General features: G+C 46.6%; 10 protein-coding genes across 10 annotated transcripts; 3 read left to right on the top strand and 7 right to left on the bottom strand.

Annotated features, from left to right (window-relative positions):
- Nucleotides 1-2,237: 2,237 nt before the first annotated feature.
- On the bottom strand, nt 2,238-2,696 carry N7496_010473 (GNAT family N-acetyltransferase; the record flags this gene model as incomplete). Its single annotated transcript, XM_056703386.1, has 1 exon — nt 2,238-2,696. The coding sequence occupies one exon, from the start codon at nt 2,694-2,696 to the stop codon at nt 2,238-2,240; it is 459 nt and encodes a 152-aa protein (XP_056552386.1).
- An 811-nt stretch (nt 2,697-3,507) lies between these two features.
- Nucleotides 3,508-4,206, top strand: N7496_010472 (uncharacterized protein; the record flags this gene model as incomplete). Its single annotated transcript, XM_056703385.1, has 1 exon — nt 3,508-4,206. One exon carries the CDS (start codon nt 3,508-3,510, stop codon nt 4,204-4,206), a length of 699 nt encoding a protein of 232 aa, XP_056552385.1.
- A 423-nt stretch (nt 4,207-4,629) lies between these two features.
- On the bottom strand, nt 4,630-5,509 carry N7496_010471 (uncharacterized protein; the record flags this gene model as incomplete). The annotated part of the gene is made up of 3 exons (XM_056703384.1): nt 4,630-4,768; nt 4,965-5,398; nt 5,462-5,509. 3 exons carry the CDS (start codon nt 5,507-5,509, stop codon nt 4,630-4,632), a joined length of 621 nt encoding a protein of 206 aa, XP_056552384.1.
- A 484-nt stretch (nt 5,510-5,993) lies between these two features.
- Nucleotides 5,994-9,294, bottom strand: N7496_010470 (putative NRPS-like enzyme; the record flags this gene model as incomplete). Its single annotated transcript, XM_056703383.1, has 4 exons — nt 5,994-6,389; nt 6,452-8,625; nt 8,690-8,957; nt 9,016-9,294. 4 exons carry the CDS (start codon nt 9,292-9,294, stop codon nt 5,994-5,996), a joined length of 3,117 nt encoding a protein of 1,038 aa, XP_056552383.1.
- A 1,228-nt stretch (nt 9,295-10,522) lies between these two features.
- On the bottom strand, nt 10,523-11,596 carry N7496_010469 (alpha/beta hydrolase; the record flags this gene model as incomplete). Its single annotated transcript, XM_056703382.1, has 2 exons — nt 10,523-11,232; nt 11,302-11,596. 2 exons carry the CDS (start codon nt 11,594-11,596, stop codon nt 10,523-10,525), a joined length of 1,005 nt encoding a protein of 334 aa, XP_056552382.1.
- Nucleotides 11,597-12,223: 627 nt separating this feature from the next.
- On the bottom strand, nt 12,224-13,942 carry N7496_010468 (cytochrome P450; the record flags this gene model as incomplete). Its single annotated transcript, XM_056703381.1, has 4 exons — nt 12,224-12,386; nt 12,462-12,625; nt 12,703-13,821; nt 13,880-13,942. The coding sequence occupies 4 exons, from the start codon at nt 13,940-13,942 to the stop codon at nt 12,224-12,226; spliced, it is 1,509 nt and encodes a 502-aa protein (XP_056552381.1).
- Nucleotides 13,943-14,620: 678 nt separating this feature from the next.
- On the bottom strand, nt 14,621-15,664 carry N7496_010467 (SDR family NAD(P)-dependent oxidoreductase; the record flags this gene model as incomplete). Its single annotated transcript, XM_056703380.1, has 4 exons — nt 14,621-14,639; nt 14,707-15,262; nt 15,330-15,554; nt 15,625-15,664. 4 exons carry the CDS (start codon nt 15,662-15,664, stop codon nt 14,621-14,623), a joined length of 840 nt encoding a protein of 279 aa, XP_056552380.1.
- Nucleotides 15,665-16,423: 759 nt separating this feature from the next.
- Nucleotides 16,424-17,485, bottom strand: N7496_010466 (uncharacterized protein; the record flags this gene model as incomplete). Its single annotated transcript, XM_056703379.1, has 3 exons — nt 16,424-16,724; nt 16,809-17,352; nt 17,431-17,485. The coding sequence occupies 3 exons, from the start codon at nt 17,483-17,485 to the stop codon at nt 16,424-16,426; spliced, it is 900 nt and encodes a 299-aa protein (XP_056552379.1).
- Nucleotides 17,486-17,864: 379 nt separating this feature from the next.
- N7496_010465 (NADH:flavin oxidoreductase/NADH oxidase) lies at nt 17,865-19,151 on the top strand (the record flags this gene model as incomplete). The annotated part of the gene is made up of 1 exon (XM_056703378.1): nt 17,865-19,151. One exon carries the CDS (start codon nt 17,865-17,867, stop codon nt 19,149-19,151), a length of 1,287 nt encoding a protein of 428 aa, XP_056552378.1.
- Nucleotides 19,152-19,379: 228 nt separating this feature from the next.
- Nucleotides 19,380-21,064, top strand: N7496_010464 (MFS transporter; the record flags this gene model as incomplete). Its single annotated transcript, XM_056703377.1, has 2 exons — nt 19,380-19,989; nt 20,049-21,064. The coding sequence occupies 2 exons, from the start codon at nt 19,380-19,382 to the stop codon at nt 21,062-21,064; spliced, it is 1,626 nt and encodes a 541-aa protein (XP_056552377.1).
- Between the last annotated feature and the right edge of the window lie 473 nt (nt 21,065-21,537).

The raw sequence follows: 21,537 nt of genomic DNA, 5'->3' as shown, positions 1-21,537 counted from the left end.
GAACAAGGAGGTCCTTTTGATTTTGATGTCTTTCTATATTTCCTCCCCACCCTTTCCACGCCCTCTTCTCATCTCCTCCTTTCCCCTTCTCCTTTTTCGTCCCTGATTAATGTCCATTGTCTCATGGTCATTTGTTCCGGCGTATTCTTGTTATAATTCCTTTTCGATCCGTGTTTTTCATCACTAAGCTGGGTTGTATTTTCTGTTTTGGGGGAATTTGCAAACTTGCCATGGATTTCTACGCCAATGCAACGAAGACTCATGACTTTTTCCTTTCTATTTCTTCTCTATGTTTACTCTTTCGTTTCTGATGGTGAGACTCTTTCTTGCGGAGCGGGTTGGATTGATTCGTTAGGCGTTGAGTGGTATATTGCGCTTTTTGGGATGTTGTGGTTATACCTTTATGATGACATGAGTCATGACTGCTCAATTGGATATGGTCAGTCACGGTGACGGATGTCTTGGAGCTTGGATGCCCGAGGTGATATCCATCTTGGCGTTCCCAAGTCCAGCTTCATGACCTGTTTACGTTTCTACTGGGCCTGGAGCAGATCTTTCAGGTCTGGATTCGATAGGCACTGGACAAGACTGACACTTTTCATCTTCACTCATTTTTTTCGAGATATCGGGCATTTACATATCATGATGCACATTGCATATAGCCTCAATATCAAATTGAATGTCAAATTGACCACTATGACCCTCGTCATTACAATAGTGTAGCGTTACCCAGCACGAATCAGCCTGATTCACATACCAACAAAGGACTCAACGTACACTGCAGCCCATGCAGGATGATCGATACACAAACCTAACCTGCCCACGCCGCATACATTCGCAGATCCCAAATGTACTGTATGACATCAGCCTAGCTTGTGGCACCAGGTCCCACAACAGACACACTAGCCAACGCATAGGTTTTAGATTCTACTGTTCGGTGATCGGCGCTGAACCGGGTGCTTCCGAAACGTTTTACTTTTTCATACTTCACGTACCACGGTTATATGGGATGCCTGCCTTTTACAATAGTAGATTAGGGCTCAGGATGATCGTTCAACCTTATTAGATTTATTATTCCTCGATAATCTAGATCAATCAAGTCATTGTTGGGCGGGAGATGAAATTGTTATCGATTTATCACAACGCCATGCAGTCCCCAAGATCGACGACCACAAGATAAGCCCTACAATCCTCCAGGATTTGCGTTAGCACTAGGTAGGACTAAGTATATGCACTCCCTTATGCAACTCCAGCCCAGCACTAGCCACTTCACCCACGCACCCGCCATACATACATTACTCCATCTCATACTCAAGGATACTGTATACTATATCTACAAATCTAAGTCCGTCCCACTCCCCAATCGACCAGACAGACGAACACCCCAACTACGAATTATTTCCATGCAGCCTCAGAACCCGTAAAACGAGAACCCATACATGCACCGCCAATACAGCACCGCCCCATAAACTAACAGTCTTGGCGCATCACCGCTCCTCCCACAACAGCCCACCCCGTCAAACCAGCCCTTTAGGCACCACCATTTCCAGCCTCGGCGTCCGCGGACGGCACCGCAATCGGTTGAAGAAACTTAGAAAGGGTCACAGCCACATGCTAAATCTAAATCGGCCTGGTGCCTATGCCATGGAATAGCGGATATACGGAGCGGAGGAGGGATTAGAAAGTGTAATTGTATTTGTAATTCCGCTTACACTATGGCTGGAATTGGATGGAGGAGTGAGTAGTCTTGGTGCGGGTATAGTGCCAAGCCCGCTGTGCGCTCCACCGCTAGGCTGAAGGATGAAGACTTCAGCCTTATAGGTTGATTGTGGCTGTACGAGGGGAAGTTGGTGCCGGTATGAAGGATATAGTAATGGAATTGGATGGGGGTATGGGGGGTGTGCGTGTGTATGTTGTTTTACGGATACCTGGGTTGGAACTGCGGAATAGCACCGGAAGACGGAGGATTGCATGTGATGGAGTTATTTTGTGATATAAGCATGAATGAATGGGAATGTCTTGGCCAGGATTTTGAATTAGACATACTCTGTGTTTGTCGAGTCTAACACTCACTCGGGTGGCCGATGGCGAAGAGGTCAAGGCCAGGTAAGCGGGTAGGCTGTCAGGTATACACTTGATCAGTCCGACTCTATTCGCCAACTTCCCTTCTACACCAATATCCTATGATAATCTCTATAATCTCCCAATCAATTAATATCCAGTCTATCCGCTTCCCATCAAGACAACATCAACCTCATAAAACAATTATCCGCACTAGCAACATACCCCCCAAAAGCCTCACAACCCACAAATCCAAGACCAGCATAAAACCCCCTCGCCCTCGCAAACGACTCATCAGTCCCAGTCTCCAAACTCAAAGACGTATACCCCCTCCTCCTCGCCTCATCAATAATATGCAGCACAATAGCACGCCCAACACCCTGTCGAAGATACTCCGTAGCCGTCCTCATAGACTTGACTTCACCCGCAGACGGGGAGAGTTCTTTCAGTGCGCCACATCCTAGTAAATTCTCGCCGTCCCAGGCAGAGTAGACGGATATAGATGGGTCTCGGAGGGCGGTTAGGTCGAGGACGTAGCAGGATTCGGAGGGTGTTTTGCGTTGGAGTTCGGTGAAATGGTGGGTTAGGAGGGTGCGGATAGCCTCTGTGGAGAGGTCGTCTAGTTTGATGAGCATCTTGTTTTGTGGGAATGGAGAGGATTTGGAGGGTTTCTTGGATGACTTCTAGGTGTTGTTGCTGATAAGATGCGTGCTGGGGAGTGATAGCGAGGCGGGTGAGTCATACCCCTTCTGGCGTTAGTATGGGAATTGTGTATACTCGCTGTAAACTGGTCGGGGCGATCAGATAAGATTGAATATCTGGTTATTTTACTTAGCTTGTCTATTGGCCTGATACTGATTGAGTTGGGTGTCTAGATGTGGATCTTATGTTCCTGGTCTACAGGCCTATAAGCGCCCGCATGAAACTAGGCTTCATTCACATATGGAGGAAATAACAGTCCTAGTTGACATATCAATGTAGATATTCTATTTCAGGAAATAGTGACGAAGACTTTGCTCACTGTGGCATGAATATATCGCCCAATTCTGTAAATAGTCCATCAGGCCAAGTCCTCAGAAATAAAAAAGGTGAACAATGGGAGTTAGCGATGATCAAAATATTTGGTAAAATTGCTTCAAAGCGGATTGCGAAGGTATTGTTGGTAAAAACCATCAAAGCCATAGTTTAAAATAACACCGAGTGAAAGAAAGAACAATGAGTAATCGAGGGGACGACCCCCCGTCCAAATATAGTTCTTTCAAGGAAGACCTTAGTTCAAAGAATCATATAACGGCATTGTTTGAAAAGTTGGTATGGGAGGACTGTTCAAGTATAAAACGGACCAAATCACCTACTATCGCTTCCAACTCCAGCACTCTGCATTCCCATTAATTGGTTATTAAGTTTACAAGTTCTTTCCCCGACATCCAATTCATCTCCACCATCATGCTTACCGGCAGACTCAACGACGCAGCGATCATCCTGCACCTCTCCCTCGATGACAACCAAATCAAATACGCAGTGATAGGAGGCTACGCCATCACCCATTTCGGAGGCAACCGCCAAACAAAAGACATCGACTGTATCGCAAACGCCTCCAAACAGCAAATTATCAACGCACTCGATACATATGCCGGACTCGCCGTTGTCTCCCAAGACCGCGACGACTACGTCGGTCTCTCATGGTCGGACAAGCCAGACCGCAGCGATGCCGTCTTCATTCACGTTTTCTGCTCCGTGTACCCCGGTGCACGCTTTCCCTCGGCGCTTTTCCGCTTCGAGTCTCATGAAGTGAGGGGCGATATCTTCGGCAGCGGCATGGTAAGTTTCCATGAACCTTTTTACTTGTTCAAGGCTGCACTTCGCGCGGCCGGTGCTCGGTTGAATTTCCTTGATTCTGTTGATATCCGGTGGTTGGTGCAGCGATACACTACTGAGATTAAGGTGAGAAAGTATAAGATTCATCTTGTGGATGTTGGGCGTGCGCTCAAGCAACACCCTAATCTTGAGGGTTTGTTTGAGCCACTTGGGATTAATGTTGCTCAAGCTAAAATTGCTGCACAGGACTTCAATCCTTTTAAGGTTTCTTCAACCGGAGTGAAAGATATACCGAAAGGTTTGTTTGATAGCTTGGCTGACTCCTGATAGGCAGATTATGCTTTCGTTGGGTCTTTGTGACTGCAAAGCTGCTCTTCGTGGTGAGTTATCTGATTTTCTTGCTGATTACCGTTGACTGTTATTAGATTGTCCCATTTTCCATATCTGGCCTGAAATAAATTCGTGATCACTTCTTGAGTAATTCCACTAGATTAAAACGCGTATCTATTTTTACTAATATTGTCGTAGCTTTAGTCCTTGCAAAAACCTGTATACTGATAATACAGTACATATCGTCAAAGAAGTCTCGAAGTCTTTCGGGAAGGGAAGAGCGCGAGACAAATTCACCAGGGCGTCAGACCGGTCCCCGTCTGCACCCTAGTTGATATGAAGGCTACGAGCTAGACAATCATAGGAGTTTGAATCAGTTTGGAGCAGCACTGGATCTGCCACAGATATCGATGGCTACACTCAGAACTCCCACTCTTCCTCGTGTTCATACCAATCCGTCCTGCGAGGCGCTTTAGCTAGCATATATGTGACATAGCTTGTATCCGTCCATTTGCGCCTACTGTCAACAGGGACAGCCATTCGAACCCCTGAAATACGCCTGTGAACAAAGGAAAGTTAGTGCGGCGTAGAGGATCTCCAATCATGACTGAAGGGGCTCACATACATCTTTCCGGTAAACTCGTCATAGATAATCTTCAAAGAGGTAGGCGGAAATGGTTGAAAGCCGCACCGTATAAGCTGTCTTATCAACCACTTAGCCTTTACGATGGGAGGCTCACGCGGTATATACTTACTCATAAACACGGCGAAACTCTTCACGTATAAGTTGTCGCTGAAATTGGTCGAGATTCCAGAAATAACTCTGCGATAATGGAACCCCTGCAACTTTCTTCCAGACGATCCTAGTAGTAAACCCTACGGGGATGATACCATCACCTAGCTGCTTTCCGTCCTGGTACCCTAGGAGCTTAGGAATGACAGTACATTCTTGCTCTATAAGAGCTTTAAAGGCCACCAACTCTGCAAGCTTTATCGGTGGGACTACCTGAGTAGCTCTGACTTTAGAGGGTGACCACTCAGTACCAGAGGTAGGAATCTGGTAATAGACTCGCATAAAAGCTAGTTCTCGAGTAGTGTCATCCGCACAGAGGAACTTTCCAGCAGCAAATCCAGGCTCGCGGCCACCGTCAAGATCTATTTGATTCATGAAAAGGGAGACTTCTTCGAGCTTTTCAGTGATAATCCATGTTTTTGTTGGTAATTGAAAGTCAGGCTTAGCCTCAGTACTTACCTTAGTGCCTTCGTAGCTGACCAGGAAGGATGTCTCAGCACTGTGCATCTTCCGACTAGAGAGCACCAGCAAGAACAGTTTTGTGGAGGGTGCGCAGCCTTGGAGACCGGGTACAAAATGAAGCGATCGATTGAGAAGTTGACGCGATCGTGACTCTTATACTAAATCAGATGCCTTTTGGTGCCTGCCGAAGCAGGCATCTATGCGATGTCCTACGTTCCTGACCTCTGCCCCTCCCTAACTACTTCAGTAATCTGACCTAGAAGCACTCGCCCTTGAAGAAAATTAAATTCTCTCTCGTATAGCCTTTTAACATCGGGTCGGCTAATAATATAGTCTTGATGAAGAAGGGAACCTCAAAGCGGCCAAGTTAGTATGGGAAGGATGAGACACAATGGCAGTCGCTTGACGACCGCAAATAAACAAGACAAATAAATCTATAAATCAAATACAACCAAGTCAAAACCTTCTCAACAGACCTCAACGGTCGCCTCGTCGCTAGGATCTTCACCTCTGCCGTCCGATGGAACACCTAGAACCGCCATTGAGATAACCAATTCTTCATCAAATCTGGAGAGATTTGTTCAAGCGCCCTCATTGTTTCACTCGCGACTTTGGCTCTTGACACGTCTAAGGCCACAGACATCGTTGCATGCTTTTCATCAACAAGCGCGCGATAGAAGGACAGCAATTTGAGGGCCGGCTTGTCTGCTATGTCGGTACTGCTTGGATTTTCGATACGCTCAAGCTCTGCGACCCACTCCCTAAGCCCAACTGGCTGTACATTCAAATCTTCCTGGATGGCCGGGATCAGAGAGGACCACGAGGTTGTGTTCCAATTTGTGAGATGGAAAACCGCATGCGGATTCTTCGAACCATCTCTGTGACGCGTGTGGACAATCTCGGTCAACATCGATGATAATGTATCCTACAGTCATATCAGATTTGCGACGCGCACATGAAAGATTCTGTTGATGACGTGTTACTTACCACCGGTACCCAGTCAACAGCGATCGAACCCAATCCATTGGGAATCTTGCCCATGGCCTTGGAAGAAGCGATGATGGTTGGAAGCCATTCCTGGCGATTCCACTGCCCACTGGGGAGGGTAGGACCTGCAATTTGTCCCACGCGGTACACCGTCGTCGGGACATGACACCGTCGAGAAGACTCCAAGCAGATACGTTCTCCAATATACTTAGACTCGCCGTAACCCTGTGGCAAGACAACGTCGGGATTTTCAATCGGTTCCTCCGGCACAAGCGATCCCATTTGTTTCGTCCATGCCCCCACCGTACTCACGGAGGACACAAAGTGGATATGCGCATTCTGCCGGCTTTGCAGACTGAAATCGATGAAATTGCGCACTCCTTTGATATGTGTCTCGAAAGAGTCCACAGAGTGATTAAAATCAACCTTCCAAGCGTTGTGGATCACGGTATCTGCCAGATTCGAGATCTCTTCGTATTTTGCTGGCTCTAGATCGAGCTGAGGTTCGCCCAGCGAAGCTTTGAGGAACTCGATTTTAGCCCATTCATCCGGTGATACATTAAGACCCTTCTCGCTGAAAGAATTCTTTTGGCGAGTTTCGGCATCCGAGCGGTTGAGACAATAGACCTTTGCAATCGTTGGAGTCTTGATAAGATCATGCAGAAGGTATGTTCCCAGAGAACCAGTGGAGCCTGTCAGCACCACGACAGAGGGATGTTCAGGTTGACTTGGAGGTTGTCTGTCACAGTCTGCAATGAGATTGGCGGTATATTTCTGGATCAACTGGTGGATCTTTTCATTGCGAGGGATGTCATCATCAATCGTGCCTTCCAGTATTCCATGAATGAATCGAGCCAGACCATCCACCGTCGGGTTTGCGTAGATAACTTGGGGAGTAATTGTCCCCTCCTTTGTCTCCGTTCGATGCTGTTGAAGTCCTTGCTGCAAGATTTTGGCAATTTGAATCGTCATTAGAGAATCGAGTCCAGCATTGTGAATATTCTGGTCATTGCGGAAACGGGATTTTCCAAATGCCCCAGAAACTACTTGATGAACATATTTCACGATGCTCGAGCGATTCGCGGTCTCAGGAAATGGCACGTCCAGTTCAAAAGGTGAATCCGCATCATAAATAGCATTGATCTCATGCTCATAATCCTGGAGTATTGCCTGCCGCTGGACTGTACCCTTTGCAGTAATTTTGAAGGGCTTTGCGTTTGAGGCGAGTCCAATCCTCTCTTTCAGGACCCGCCCATGGGCGGCAACACTTTGATTTGCCTCTTGAACTGTCGGCCAAATCTCCTCAATGAAAGCATTCTGTGTCATTTCCGGAGCTTCGGCAGTTGGTTGAATAAGCAAACCAGCCTGAAACCTAGATTGACCGACAACCACGGCTTTCGAGACGAGAGGATGGCCCTCGATGGTTTTCTCCATGTTCACTGGGTTGAATTTCTCTCCATTGCTGAGAACGATCACATCGTCAAACCTTCCGTGGAACTTCCATAAGTGAGGATTCGTGGGATGTCGCGTGTATAGATCGTTGGTTTTGTATACATGCCGGTCGGGAAAGGTATGAAAAATGGCTTGCATACTCCGTGAGTCTTCCCTACGAGGGATGACCATCTCGAACAAGTCGTCTCCTCGAGGTTGCATTTCAATCCCATAATATGGGTTCCATTCAAAGTAGGCCCAATCTTCTTTGCTTTCTGGCACCAGTGCTGGAAGCCAGCCCATTTCCGAAGACCCGATAACAGATATGACCTGGACATGCTGGCGTAGGCGACGACCCGAATCAAGCGCCAATGGCGCGCCCCCGAAGAATACACTTCGGAGTGCCTCGAGGGACTTGAGCGCCTTTTCGGAATGGCTCATATCTTCCAAGACTGACGGCGGGAAAAACCCAGCTGTGGGACTCGTCTTTTCGATGAGCTCAACCAAATGGTCCACTGAAAGTGGTTTCTCAGGGCCAATCAAGACGGGTACATTGTGGAAAATTGACATAACAAATGAAATAAGTCCCATCAAATGGAAGAATGGGGTTGTTGCAAGAACAAGCTCATCCTGGCCATAGTTGTAGAACGTGGCCGGTTGGCGAGACTCGGGCCAGAGAAGTCGCGAGAACTTGTCGTGGCACTTGAAAAATCCGTTGGTCAGAGATACAAGCTTTGGCATACCTGATTATTTCGGAAAAAGTCAGTTGATAGTATTTGAGTATGGTGCTTGACAGAATTTTCTTACCGGTGGTTCCAGAGCTGTGGATGATACAAATGGGGTGGTTTTCCACGTCATCATAAGCTTCTTGGTAGATATAAGATCGTCGGCCATTTTTATCACCAAACATCTGCTGGAGCGTGGGGACTTGGAAGATCTCTACATTCGGGCACAGCTCCTGAATTTCGAGGACTCGAGTGTGTCGCTCTTCGCCGAAGAAAATCTTGGTGCAGTCAGCTGCTTTGAGCAGGTGAACATGAGCGTCATCTGAGTTTCTCGTGGAAGGCAAAAATGCCTTTATGTATGACGAGTCAGCCAGGTTTCCATCAGTATCCACGTTAACTCTTACACACCTCGTAACCCAATTTCTGACATGCGAGGATAAACATGCAGTATCGGACATCGTTCATTCCGATATAAGCCAGCCTCTCCTGGGAGATTGCCGGTCCAATAGTCTTCTCAATCCACCAGCAAAGAGAGTTCACGACATGAGCTAATTCCTTCATCGTAAAATTTTGGAAGCCATCCGATACTTTCACACCCCGTGGAATGACTGCAAACAGTCTCTCCGGGTCACGCTGAGCGGCATCATCCACTACTCTCGACAAAAGTCTTTTTTCCGTGGGCGCCATGACTTTCTGTGGTATGACGAGTCTTGTAAAGGGAAGCCAGACACTTGAAAAGAAGACAGAGGCACAGACAAGTTTCCCGGTCGAGAATTCAAGCTCTCTATATCATTTATTTTACTTGATTATCAAGTGGGATCTGAGATCAACGCGTTTCTTTCCCGATCTGGACTACTTGAAGCCCATCGGTGGGACTAAGGGAGATCTTTACCTTCATAATCCACTATCCAGTCTTGATCGAGACCCACTCAAATCACTATGCTTGATTTCAATGGCATAAGGTTCACATGCGCAAAGCGGAAACACGGAAAGCTCATGACATGGCCTATGCATAGCACTGCTAACGGTGCATTGCTAGAATTAATACTTATTCCTGGCTGTATAATACTAGAGCGTGAAATCCACTAGCTAGTCCACCAGGTGTTCTGGTACATGAACGGAGTTGTGCCAGTGGCGCGCTTACACAAATTATCTACCGGAGCCCCAAATACCGCGCATTGTATCGGGAAAGGCATTTCCCGCCTGGAAATAGTTCTCAAACGTCATCTGTTAGGCCAAGCGTTCTGGGGATTAGTCCTGGAAGTCTATTTCATGGAATTGGGTTATTACAGCTAAGCCAAATACTGTAAAAGTTCCTGACCCATGGTGCGGAAAAAGTGACGCAACGGTGCGATTATATAGGAAGCGAAGATATAAGTGAGAAAGTGTGAGAAGAACGCAGTAGAACAAGCCAATATTTCAAAAAGCCTTCAAGTCCATATATTTGACTAGTGGGTGACAAACGACAGAGAACGGGCTCCAACTTGATCCACTCGGGGCATAGCGCTGCAGGAAATTCTCGGCTCTTCTTCACGTATGGCTGAATAATAATAGAAAGATTCAATAGAGTAGTAGTAGGGAGTGTTCGTCAGCCTCCAACGCGCTTTCGTGTTCCAGGACTGGTCCGCCCGCTGAAGGGCCACCACATCCACTGCAGTACACTGCATAATTCCTAGGAAAATTGGACATAAAATCATACATAAAATTGACCGCTTCTGAACCCTCTTCTGCGGGTGCCTTACCCTTGAGGCAACCGAGCCATGCATGGTGTTCTACTTCCTTATGATTACTGCTGAAAGGGGTTGTCCCTTAAACGAATCTCAAGAAATCTGCTTGGTGATTAAATAAAGTTCTCTGAACAGGTTCTATTGGACTTATTATCATCCATTTCCGTTGCAAAGGACCCCGTAACATCCTAACTAGTCTGTCGAGTCGCCGTTCCGATATATTTCTCGACAAAACTGACGATTCGATTAATGCCATCTTCAGTAGCCTCCCCCATGCGAATGATCGTAAAGGCATGGCATGCACCTTCAACCACACATAATTCCGTTTGATTCCCGGCACTGAACCATCTTGCCGCCATAAAGACACTATCGTCAACCAGTGGCTCGATAGCTCCCGTTAAGAACAACGCTGGGGGCATCCCCTTCAGATCGGCGTACAACGGTGACACCAGTGGATTCTTGCGCTCGGTCATAGGGATATGCGCGAATCCAGCATCAACAAAGTCCATCATGCCTTGCTTACTGAGGATAATGTCGCGTTTGTGCTCCAGTAGAGACGGGGTGTATGTCATATCATAGATTCCGTACCCCGTTACAATGGCATCGAGAATTGATCGTACGTTAAGCCCGTGGTCTCGTTTGAGGGATAGCCCGGTTGAAACAGCCAGCCAGCCACCCGCGGATTCGCCACCGAGGATTTTGAGCGGCGCCCCGAGCATTTCCTGCCCCTCTGGGGTCAGAGAGTAAAGAGCGGCATCAACACAGTCGTGTAATGGCTTGGGAAACGGGTTCTCGGGCGCGAGGCGATATTCCACAGAGACCATTGTAAACCCGAGACGGTCGGACAGAGTTGTCAAGTAAGGATCGTACGATGCGTTGCTACCGATCACAAACCCTCCTTGACATATCGAAGACTGAAATTAGTCGCAGCCAGGACAAAGGATATCCACATCTCATGTGAACTTACCTGCGTGAAAGTGGAGCCAAACTCCTTTACTTTGTTGTTGCGAGGGAGAGATGATGCGTAGTTCAATCCTATGTCCATCCCGAGCGCTGATAGTTGTCGTTCTTGCCTTTGGGTTCAAGACGGGCTTTGGGAAGCCATTTAAGCCCTCACGGCGCATTCTTCGATACTCCGCTGCAGACTCGCACTGGTTCCATTGCAGACTGCCTTTAAGTTGGGCTTCATAGCCATCAAGGAATTCAAGACGAGCACTTAAGACTGCTGGATCAACCGGAGCGGGCTGGAAGTTGAGCGACATGGTAGATGATAGCTAGGATGTATGTATTCAGCCAGATGAGGTTATTCTTGACTCGACGGAGGCAACTTATGAAGTTATATGGTGTGCTCAGCATATTGTAGATTTGTATCAGTTGCTGTGAGGCCTCGGAACTACACAACAACGGAACTAGATACAGTCGGAATGGAAACGAAGTAGACCACCACGGAACTCTCGCAGTCGCTATATTTCCGTTCCTGGGATATCAAAACTGCACCACGGAAGGATTGTTTCGGTCTTCCTTGTCTGTTCTTATTCTAGCCCGAGTCTTGCTTCAGAAATGTATCTACTCCTACCTATGCCTATCTGCATTCTTGCTCAGGTTCCCCCACCCTCTAGGTATCAGTCGCATAAGTAACCGTGACCGGAGTTATCAGTAGATGATATATATCAAAACAATCGGAATATAACTATGTATTGAGATGATGCATCATACGATCCTGGTCGTTAATTCTACCTCACTGTAAATCAGGAGCAGTTCAAAGCAGATGGAATGAGCAAATTTTCTAATAGGCCAAGACATAGCCAGAATTTAAAAAATGAAGTACATAGAAAATCCAACCAATCTTGATGAGAAGGATATAACCTCTCCATAGATATGCTATGTCGCTAAGCAACCCCGGCTCTTGGTTTCAGGGTCACCATCAACTTCTTTTTCTCCCACAAGAAAAACGTCTTCTGCTTATCCCAGCCGACAGACTCTGGAACAAGGTTGAAATCAAAATGATACAAGACCTTAGCAAGTATCAAGCGTAATTCGCTGTATGCCAAACTAAACACGCAAATAATGGTTAGTTTCAGACCTTAGGTAGAAATCTTAGAACACAGCGGGGTTGACAGATCATACTTCTTTCCAAGGCAATTGCGTGGCCCAAATGAGAAGGGCTGAAGGGTCGCCTTATTATCACTTGCAAATTCGTCACTGATCCATCGCTCTGGAATATACTCATTTGGTCGCTTGAAATTTTCAGGATCGTGATAGGTTGCCCAGTGATTGACTGAAAGTGCAGTCTATGTTGCTCCGCTGTTAGAAACGAGTGGGGCCAAAAAATAGACAAACACATATCAAATGACTTTGATAGACGTACCTTGTGAGGGATATGCTCTCCACAGACCATAAGGCCAGCTTCAGGTGTGACTCGAGGCAATCCAACCGGAACAGGAGGGTAGAGGCGAAGACCTTCCTCGATACACGCATTCAAGTACTTCATCCTTCCCAAGGCTTCGAGCTCAATGCCTGAATCCTTAGTAAACGTGCTCCGAATTTCGTGAACAATCTTCGCCATTTTATCTGGATTCATTAGGAGATGATATGTCAACCCACTCAAGGCAGTTGCTGTAGTCTCAGTACCAGCAACCATAAAAACCTGCGAGTTCGCATACATTTCCTCACGGCTCAGGCGGAGTCCTTCCTTCTGATTCATAACAATGCCCCAGATATCTGGTCTGTGGGCATTTCGAGATGGATCAATCCGCCTGTTTACGCGTTCCTTGCACGCCTTGTAATGCGCCGCTGTCTTTTCTACCAGAGCCTGGGGAATAAGTTTCCGCGTCAAGAATGCAGTCCAAGGGTAGTAGCGTCCAAGTCTGCGAAGTGCATTGGTTTTCATGCTGATGTATATTGTGGAAACCCAGCTGTCATCGCCACTTCCAGCTAAGAGGTTCAAAGATTCTCCGAACGTCAAATCACCCATGATATCGAATGTGGTGAGATTGTATAGATGGACGATCTCAATTGGTGCTTGCGGATCTTCTTGCACAAGGGTTTGTAATTTTTCAACCAGCAGGTCCACATAGTGGCGAATCAGTGGCTGCTGTTCACGGAGGGCCTTCTCGGAAAATGCATGGGAAAAGTTGCGGCGGAAGCGGGTGTGATCCGGACCAAGAGCGCGAATAATATCTGGGGCGCCATTAAATGAGGGTCCATAAAATTTGGTATCCTTTTCTGTTGTTTTTTTGCCGGCAGACGCGTGACCGTAAACATCCTTCCAAGCCTCTGGGGTAGAGTAGCTTAGCTCATTGGGAGCTACGCGCACGGTATTCCCATAGATTACATGCAGCTCGGTAACCCACTCAACTAGATCTCCTTTAAAAGTATGATATAGATTTGGGATTCGGGAAACAGCCGCATATTTGGGGCCTGGAAATCGGGCCAGAGGGCTGAAGTATATTTCATAGAGACACTTGACCACAATGGCGAGTAAAATCTATAAAGTTTATGAAGATAAGTTATGTCGTAAAAGATGATTGGGTTGATCACAATACCAAGATAATAATCACAGCATAATAGTGCTGTGACGCATAGTTTGCAAGAGACTGGAGCAACATTTCGCAGACTGCTGATGTATACAACCAGATTTTACAGTGGATTTTTTGATGTTGAAGCCGGTTCAAAAATTCGGAAGCAATTTGAACAGAAAAAGCTACTAGATAGGGGAAACATATTTATGTATCATGATTTCCTAGGCTAAACATACTTTCAGGAATTATGGATATGCATAACAAGGCAACATCGTATCCGATTCTTCATAGGCTTAGTATTAGAATAGTGAATCTGTTATGCTGGCCATTTACTGTATAACTAGGGGTTTTCCTTTCCAATAAGAAGGTTGAAGCTAGTATGCGCTTTCCGCGGAATAACTTTTTATACCCCCGCTTCCGTACGCTACGTCAAGGCTTGATTGCTTTCATTATCACTGAATTTCTTGGTTTATATTAGCAGCTAATTGGTCTCATTTCCTGCAATAGACAGCTAGAAAACTGGTGTAGGACAGTACTGGTCTACTGTATGCTATTAATAGGAGAGATTTATGGATGAAGTCACGGACACTAGGAACTCATTTTTGCCAATTTTCAAGGGTTCCTAGGCAGTTCAGACATTTCATATTCTCATCAGAATAGGGTTTCTTGTTAGTGGTCGAATTACTTCCTAAGTATTTCCTTTGGTCAGAGACTCAGAGTGAATTGAATGATCATGGGACATTCCCCTTGAAATACTGAGAAAGGTTATCTCTCAATACCACCACTGTATTAAGATTTAAAAATTTCTATCTGATGAAATTCAAATATACTAGGAAAGCCCAGCTTCATACCTCAACGCGGCTAGATGCCCAGCATCGACCACAATGGAAGATCCTGAAATATAACTCGCGCCACACCCGCTCAAAAATACACAAACATCAGCAATTTCCTCCGGCAGTGCCAACCTCTGTAGTCCATTTCCATCCACTGCCCAATTGCTGGCCTTGCCATTCTTTGTCAACGTATTCCGAGCTCCAACCATAGGTGTATCCGTCATACCGGGGCAGACGGCGTTGATACGGATCTGATCGCGGGAATGATCGATCGCCGCGGACTTGGTGACGCCGATAACAGCATGCTTTGACACATTATAAGGCATCATATTCTGAAGGGCAGCAAACCCAGTGACGGATGCGACGTTGATGATACTGCCTCGTTGCTGTCGGAGAGGGTTGTCATCGACGCCCGGTGTGACCGTCGGGGTTTGCTTCTGCATAGCCTGTAATTCTTCTTGCATGCAAAGTAGCACACCTTTAGTGTTCACATTTAACAGTTTGTCGTATTCATCGATGGGATATTGAGCTGTTGGTAATCTGGCAGTGGTTGTGACTCCGGCGACGTTGGCAGCTTGATTTGTTAATCTTTATTTTCGTTTCTGCTCACCCAGTGAGGAAATATAGTGCTTGAAACATACCATAGTCAATCCTACTAAAAGCCTTGACAGTCTCCGATACCATATTCTTGACCGATGCTATGTTGGTCACGTCCACCTCTAGAGCGAGTAGTTGTAAAGCAAAACCATAACTTTTAATTAAGGATATGGTTTCTTGAATTCCGTTAACGTCCATATCAGCTAGAGCGATCGCCACACATCCTGCTCTTGCATATGCGATACAGAGCTGGCGACCGATACCAGACCCTGCATATGAAGAAATGTCAGCAATGTGTCAAGATCATAATCAAAGGGGTATGTTAATACACGGTCTTACCAGCACCGGTTACCAGGGCCACTCCGTTTAGAGCTGCCATCTTAGAGGAGTTGTGCTTTAGCTAAGTGAAGAGACAACGGTAGAAGCTCAGTTGATGCCACTCTCTGTCCTTTAAGTTGCTTAAATGTAAGTAATCCTTGCCAGGATTATTGCCACTGCATAGTTCGGAAATACCGTGCGGGTCGTAGTGATTCCGGAGGGTGATATGTGTTCCGAACACCACCACTTCTTCTAAAGGGGAGAGACAATCACTTTGCGCCAATGCAACTTGATGTAACCTAATAAATAAAAGAGAGAAAACGCGTTCCACAAATTTACACCCAGTTTTTCCCTCCTTCGATCCTAGAAGACATAGATAGAGTGAATGAAGGTTAAGTGGAGGGCAAGCCCGGCCTTGGCCTTGGCTAAGATTGTCGATTAATACACTCCTATCAAGGGCCCTGGCAGTGCTAGGTTCTTGGAGGGAGCAGTAGTGAATTCTTCCTTGGATTCACTGATGCCTACGTGAGATAGAATCTAGCGAAGATTTTAGTTTCAATGCTTTTTACTCGCTATATATAGGCGTCTATCCGCTGGAGCCAATATATATTGATTTGACAGCGGAAAATCGTTTCAGCCTAATGTGTGTCCCAGAAAGTCCTGGCCACTAGACTGAGAAAAGACATCCAAATAAAGGGCTCTAGCACGCACTTTTTACTTATGTTATAAGTCATATGTAGAGGGAAACAATCGTTGCAATTCAATAATTGACAATTTAACCAATATTTTAGGTGATTTCTGCTGTGGCAAATCCAGCATTTCACAGTCGCGATCCTCGCAAATCTTTTCTTAAAGCTTCCTCCACAAGCTTTATGGCCTCCACTGCCTTTGCTCTCGATGCCGAGGCTCGACCCTGAGGCCCACTATCATTCAAAAGTTTCACTTCTCGCCAGCCCCCAATGTCTGCCACCTCAAGTACTGTTCCGGAAGGATACTTGGAGTCCGTGATCAACGCAATCATCCCTTTTACAACCTCATCTGGAGGAAGAAGAAAGTCATTCTCTAGGTCAATATGCTCACGGGCTTTAGCACTATCCCTGAATAGAGGAGTATCCACAACACTGTAAAGTCAGCTTGTTAGTCAAACATTTTGTCCCGATTTAGCACCGAGTGCGAGTTGACTGATATATTAGATAAGTACTCACCCAGGGGCAACAGCAACCACTCGAATGCCTGCTAAACGCTCTAGCGGCTCCATGCATCTTACAAATTGGCTGAGTGCCTGCTTCGATACTGAGTATAGTGGATTTGTCACAGAGGGCTTTTGAGCCACGATACTTGACAGATGAAGAATTACACCGGGTTTCTTCCCTGCCCGAGTCATTCTTCGTACTGCAATTCTCGTCATCTTGATTGGATGCAGGATGTTCACATCAAAGATTTTGTAACGCGACCCATTGGTGCTGTCCTGGTCACCCCAGAAAGTGTTTGTGGAGGGCTCATACAGGCCAGCACCGGGCACCACAATATCCGGAACCTGGCCGTTGAACTGACGTTCGAAAACATCAAATAACTCCTCTAGGTGGGCCCAATTTGTCACATCGGCTTCGTGGAATAATGCTCGTTGTGATGCCTGGCTTGTTTCCGTGGATAGAAGCCATTCTTTGGCGATTTTTTGGAGAGAAATATCAGCTATTAAAACTGAGCAGCCCAGGTTGTATAAGCCCTTAGCGAGAGCAAAATTGATACCTGAGAGTAGTTAGATACCGAATTATTCCTGGGAAGTCTAAGAGTGAGAGTCAACGGGGTAAGTGAGGATTAACTGACCAGAGCCGCCTCCAGTAATGAGTGCTTTCTTGCCTTCGAGATTGAATTCGGTCATGTTGAGTGCAAACCTTTGAATATGTAACTAAAACTAATCACAAGATTTATATAGCGGGAAATAGAATGTAATAAACCACTCTACATATTTATAACGATTTCCCGGAAGAAAAGCCATGAGGAACAGAGGCCGACTCCTGACATTGCCCAAAACCCTGTTCGGAAAAACTGAACCTCATTTGTTATTCCGCTACCGAGCGTTCCAATTAAAATACTACAATCTATTCGTTAAGATTGACTTCACATTATGGCCGGAAAGCATCCTCTGATTCCTTTATTTCGAAAGGCTGTCAGGACACATATCTCTTACGATTGGCGACAATATAAGTCGTAACTGGAACAGGCATCCTCGGGTATCCCTATCCCTCATTCAACCAACCATGTCCCCTTCTCAGGCATTTCTGAAAGCCAAATGCCATCCAAGTGTGGTCGGAACTCCCCGGACTATGGATGAGAACACGCCAGATCTATTTCGACCGTTGGCCATTCGCTCTATCACGCTTCGCAACCGGATATGCGTCTCCCCGATGTGTCTCTACTCAACTGCCTCCTCCGGTCCCCAACAGGGAGTACTCACGCCGCTCTATATTACGACAATTGGCCACAATGTGTTCAAAGGTGCTGCGCTTGCCATGATCGAAGCGACTGGTGTTCAGCCCAATGGCCGCATCAGCCCTCACTGCCCCGGTTTGTGGAATGAAAGCCAGCAGCAAGCTCTCAAGAACTTGACCGACTTTATCCACTCACAAGGTGGGCTATGTGGCGTACAATTGTCGCATGCAGGGCGGAAAGCCAGTACTCTGTCACCTCTGGCTGCGGCGGAACTAGGAAAATCCAGTGCCCGAGCCAGCATTGAAGACGGCGGGTGGCCTGCTGATGTGGTCGGGCCTTCCGGTGGGCTCTCATGGGACGGCAAAGGAAATGATGATCCTTCTGGGGGTTATTATATTCCCAGAGAGCTCACAAGACAGGAAATCGGAGAGCTGATTTCAAGTTATGCGAGCGCGGCGAAGAGAGCCGTGAAGGCGGAAGTGGATGTGATCGAGATACACGCAGCACATGGATATCTGATTCATCAGTTTCTGAGTCCGCTTTCGAACAGGCGAGTGGATGAGTACGGTGGCAGTTTTGAGAATCGGATTCGTCTCTTGGTGGAGGTAATTCGTGCAGTGAGAGCGGTGATACCGGCTGGAATGCCTCTTTTTGTGCGCGTTAGCGTCACAGACTGGATGGAGGATAGCGATATCGGGATAAATCTGGGGAGCTGGGATGAGGAGAGCACATTTCAACTTGCAAAAATGCTGCCAGACTTGGGAGTTGACTTGATGGATGTGAGTTCAGGGGGTAATTACCATCAGGCGCGCTTCAATGTTTTCGACGGAGGGCAAAAACACGTTGAAATTGCAAGGAGGATTAAGCAATCTCTCGCGGCCCAGGGTAACGATCTCTTGATAGGAACGGTCGGTATGATTACTGAACCACAGCAGGCCAGGGACTTGGTGCAGCGTAATCTACGAGGAGAGCCGGGAGTAGATGTCATTTCTCTCGGACGACAATTTCTCCGAGAGCCAGACTGGGTGTTGAAGGCTGCTGCCGAGATTGGCGTTGATGTCGTCTGGCCTGCTCAAATTGAGCGCATCCGGCCCGCTGCTAGTGCTCGGATCTGAAGCTAGAGAAATATACTTTTTGCTTATGAGTTCCTAGGCCAGAGTAATGTTTTGTTTCGTCTTCACCTTTCTCTTATAAGGATAGGCAAGTACGTCGGATATGCGGTAGTTTATAGTTCCGAGAGAAAGATATTCCGATATCTTAGCTGCGATCTTCCGGACATATAAGTCTCCTTATATGAATGTCATATTCCAATCTATAGATTTTGTCAATCTTCAATATTCACCATGATTGCGCGCACCTCTACCTTGCAAGCCACACAACTTAACCAGAAGACTCCAATCTGGAACTTCGGGTCGAGAAGTCTCCGCTCCGAAATTATGCACCATCGTTATCCAGGTACAGGGTCTGAAGATGATCCATATATTGTCTCTTGGATGCCCGCCGACCCTGAAGATCCAATGCAATTCACCCTAATGAAGAAAATCACAATTACCTTGGTGACAGCCTTTGCGTGCTTTATAGTGTCCCTGTCATCTTCAGCGTATGCAGGTAGTACGCATGGAGTCATAGCCCAATTTGATATCAGCAAAGAATTGGCTACCGCTGGTCTTTCACTATTCGTCCTTGGATTTTCTGTTGGGCCCTTTATATGGGCCCCTTTAAGTGAAAGTGTCGGCAGACAACGCCCCTTCCTGATATCCTTGTTGGGCCTCGCCGCCTTCTCTGGGGGCTGCGCTGGTGCCCAGAATATCCGAACGCTCTTGGTTTTGCGATTCTTTGGCGGCTCCTTTGGCTCCTCACCTTTGACAAATGCAAGCGGCGTGATTTCGGATATGTTTACTGCGAGGCAACGTGGCCTGGCATTGTTGTCCTTTGCATCAACTCCCTACTTAGGTATCATTTCTGTCCATTTTTACAACAATATTCTGGCATCTCTAGATTCTAGCTAACAGAATGGAAAGGACCTTGCCTTGGGCCAATAATTGGCGGCTTCTTGGAAATGAAAGCAGGATGGAGATGGGTTGAGGGTTTCCTGTCGGCTATCGCAGCACTGGCATGGGTTCTTATGTTTTTCTTTGTCCCTGAGACATATGCACCAGTTATCCTACGCAGACGAGCAAAAGAGCTATCTTGTCTCACAGGGAAATGCTATGAAAGCAAACTCGACCTCCAGATAGGTAAGACCGTCACTATAACAAAGAGATTGAAGACGGTAGGCTTGCGCCCATGGATGCTACTTCTAAGGGAGCCAATTGTCCTATTCCTTACGATATACGCTGCTCTTATCTATGGAATTCTATATATGCTCTTTGAAGCACTCCCTATAGTCTACGAAGACTACAGAGGCTGGAATAAAGGCGTCGCAAGTTTGCCTTTCATCGGGGTCATGATAGGGGTGTTTTGTGGGGTTATCTACAGCCTATATGATAATCAGCGATACACCAAAATGCAACGCCAATGCACCAACGGCGACTCTCTGGCTCCCGAAGCTCGGCTCCCGCCTTGTATGACAGCGTCACTAACAATCCCTGCTGGGCTTTTCTGGTTCGCATGGACGAATTCACCATCCATTCATTGGCTGGCCAGCGTTGCATCCTTGGTTCCGTTTGGATTTGGACTACTTCTCGTCTACATGGGCATTGTGAACTATCTCATTGATGCATACACCATCTATTCAGCCTCTGTTATGGCCGGTATGAGTGTATTTCGATTTGTGTTTGGTGCAGTGTTCCCTCTCTTCTCAAATGATATGTATAGACGGCTGGGTATCCATTGGGCTTCGTGCATTCCGGCATTCTTGTCTGTCTTGTGTATGCCACTTCCATTTCTAATCTACATATATGGACCCGGGATAAGGAAACGATGCAAGTATGCAGCACTGGCAGAGAAGCATCTACGTACTGTGCGGGAGGTTTTGGTGGTGACTGAGCACGCTGACCAGCCCAAATTGGATTCAACCCTTACTTGATCTCAAAAAGGTATTACCTCAAATACATATAAAACTGCAAGACTTCTCTCAGCTTGAATAATTGGGTGCGAATCATAGAGTGGAAGGTCCACTTTTTCATGACTTTTAGATCGCCGCTTCATTTTCTACACTTCTCTTTTTCGATATACTTCAAGTTGGCTTATATTTTTGCCAGAACTCTTCTTCCTAGCCTATTAGTTTGTAAGATCGTAGAAAGTGCTGACAGTGGCCTTCAGAAACGGAGATGCAATCCGATGGCGGGAGAATTGTCAAACGTAAGGAGGCAAGGGAAAGGGCAAAGGGAGGTTCAATTGTGTCTATCTGCATGGGAGAACAAGAGAAGAAGCAGAAAAGGGGAAATTGAAGGCCCTATAAGGACAACCAAGGGCTGGTTCTGGAAACGGTCGGCAGGCAGGACGAAGGGGAGATCCTATAGGAAACCCCCAGCATCGGCCAAAAAAGGACGGTTTTAT

Source organism: Penicillium cataractarum (genome assembly GCF_028827025.1).
Source record: "Penicillium cataractarum strain IBT 29864 chromosome Unknown utg000008l, whole genome shotgun sequence".
Taxonomy (NCBI): Eukaryota; Fungi; Ascomycota; class Eurotiomycetes; order Eurotiales; family Aspergillaceae; genus Penicillium; species Penicillium cataractarum.
This window is presented reverse-complemented; position numbering and strand designations above follow the sequence as displayed.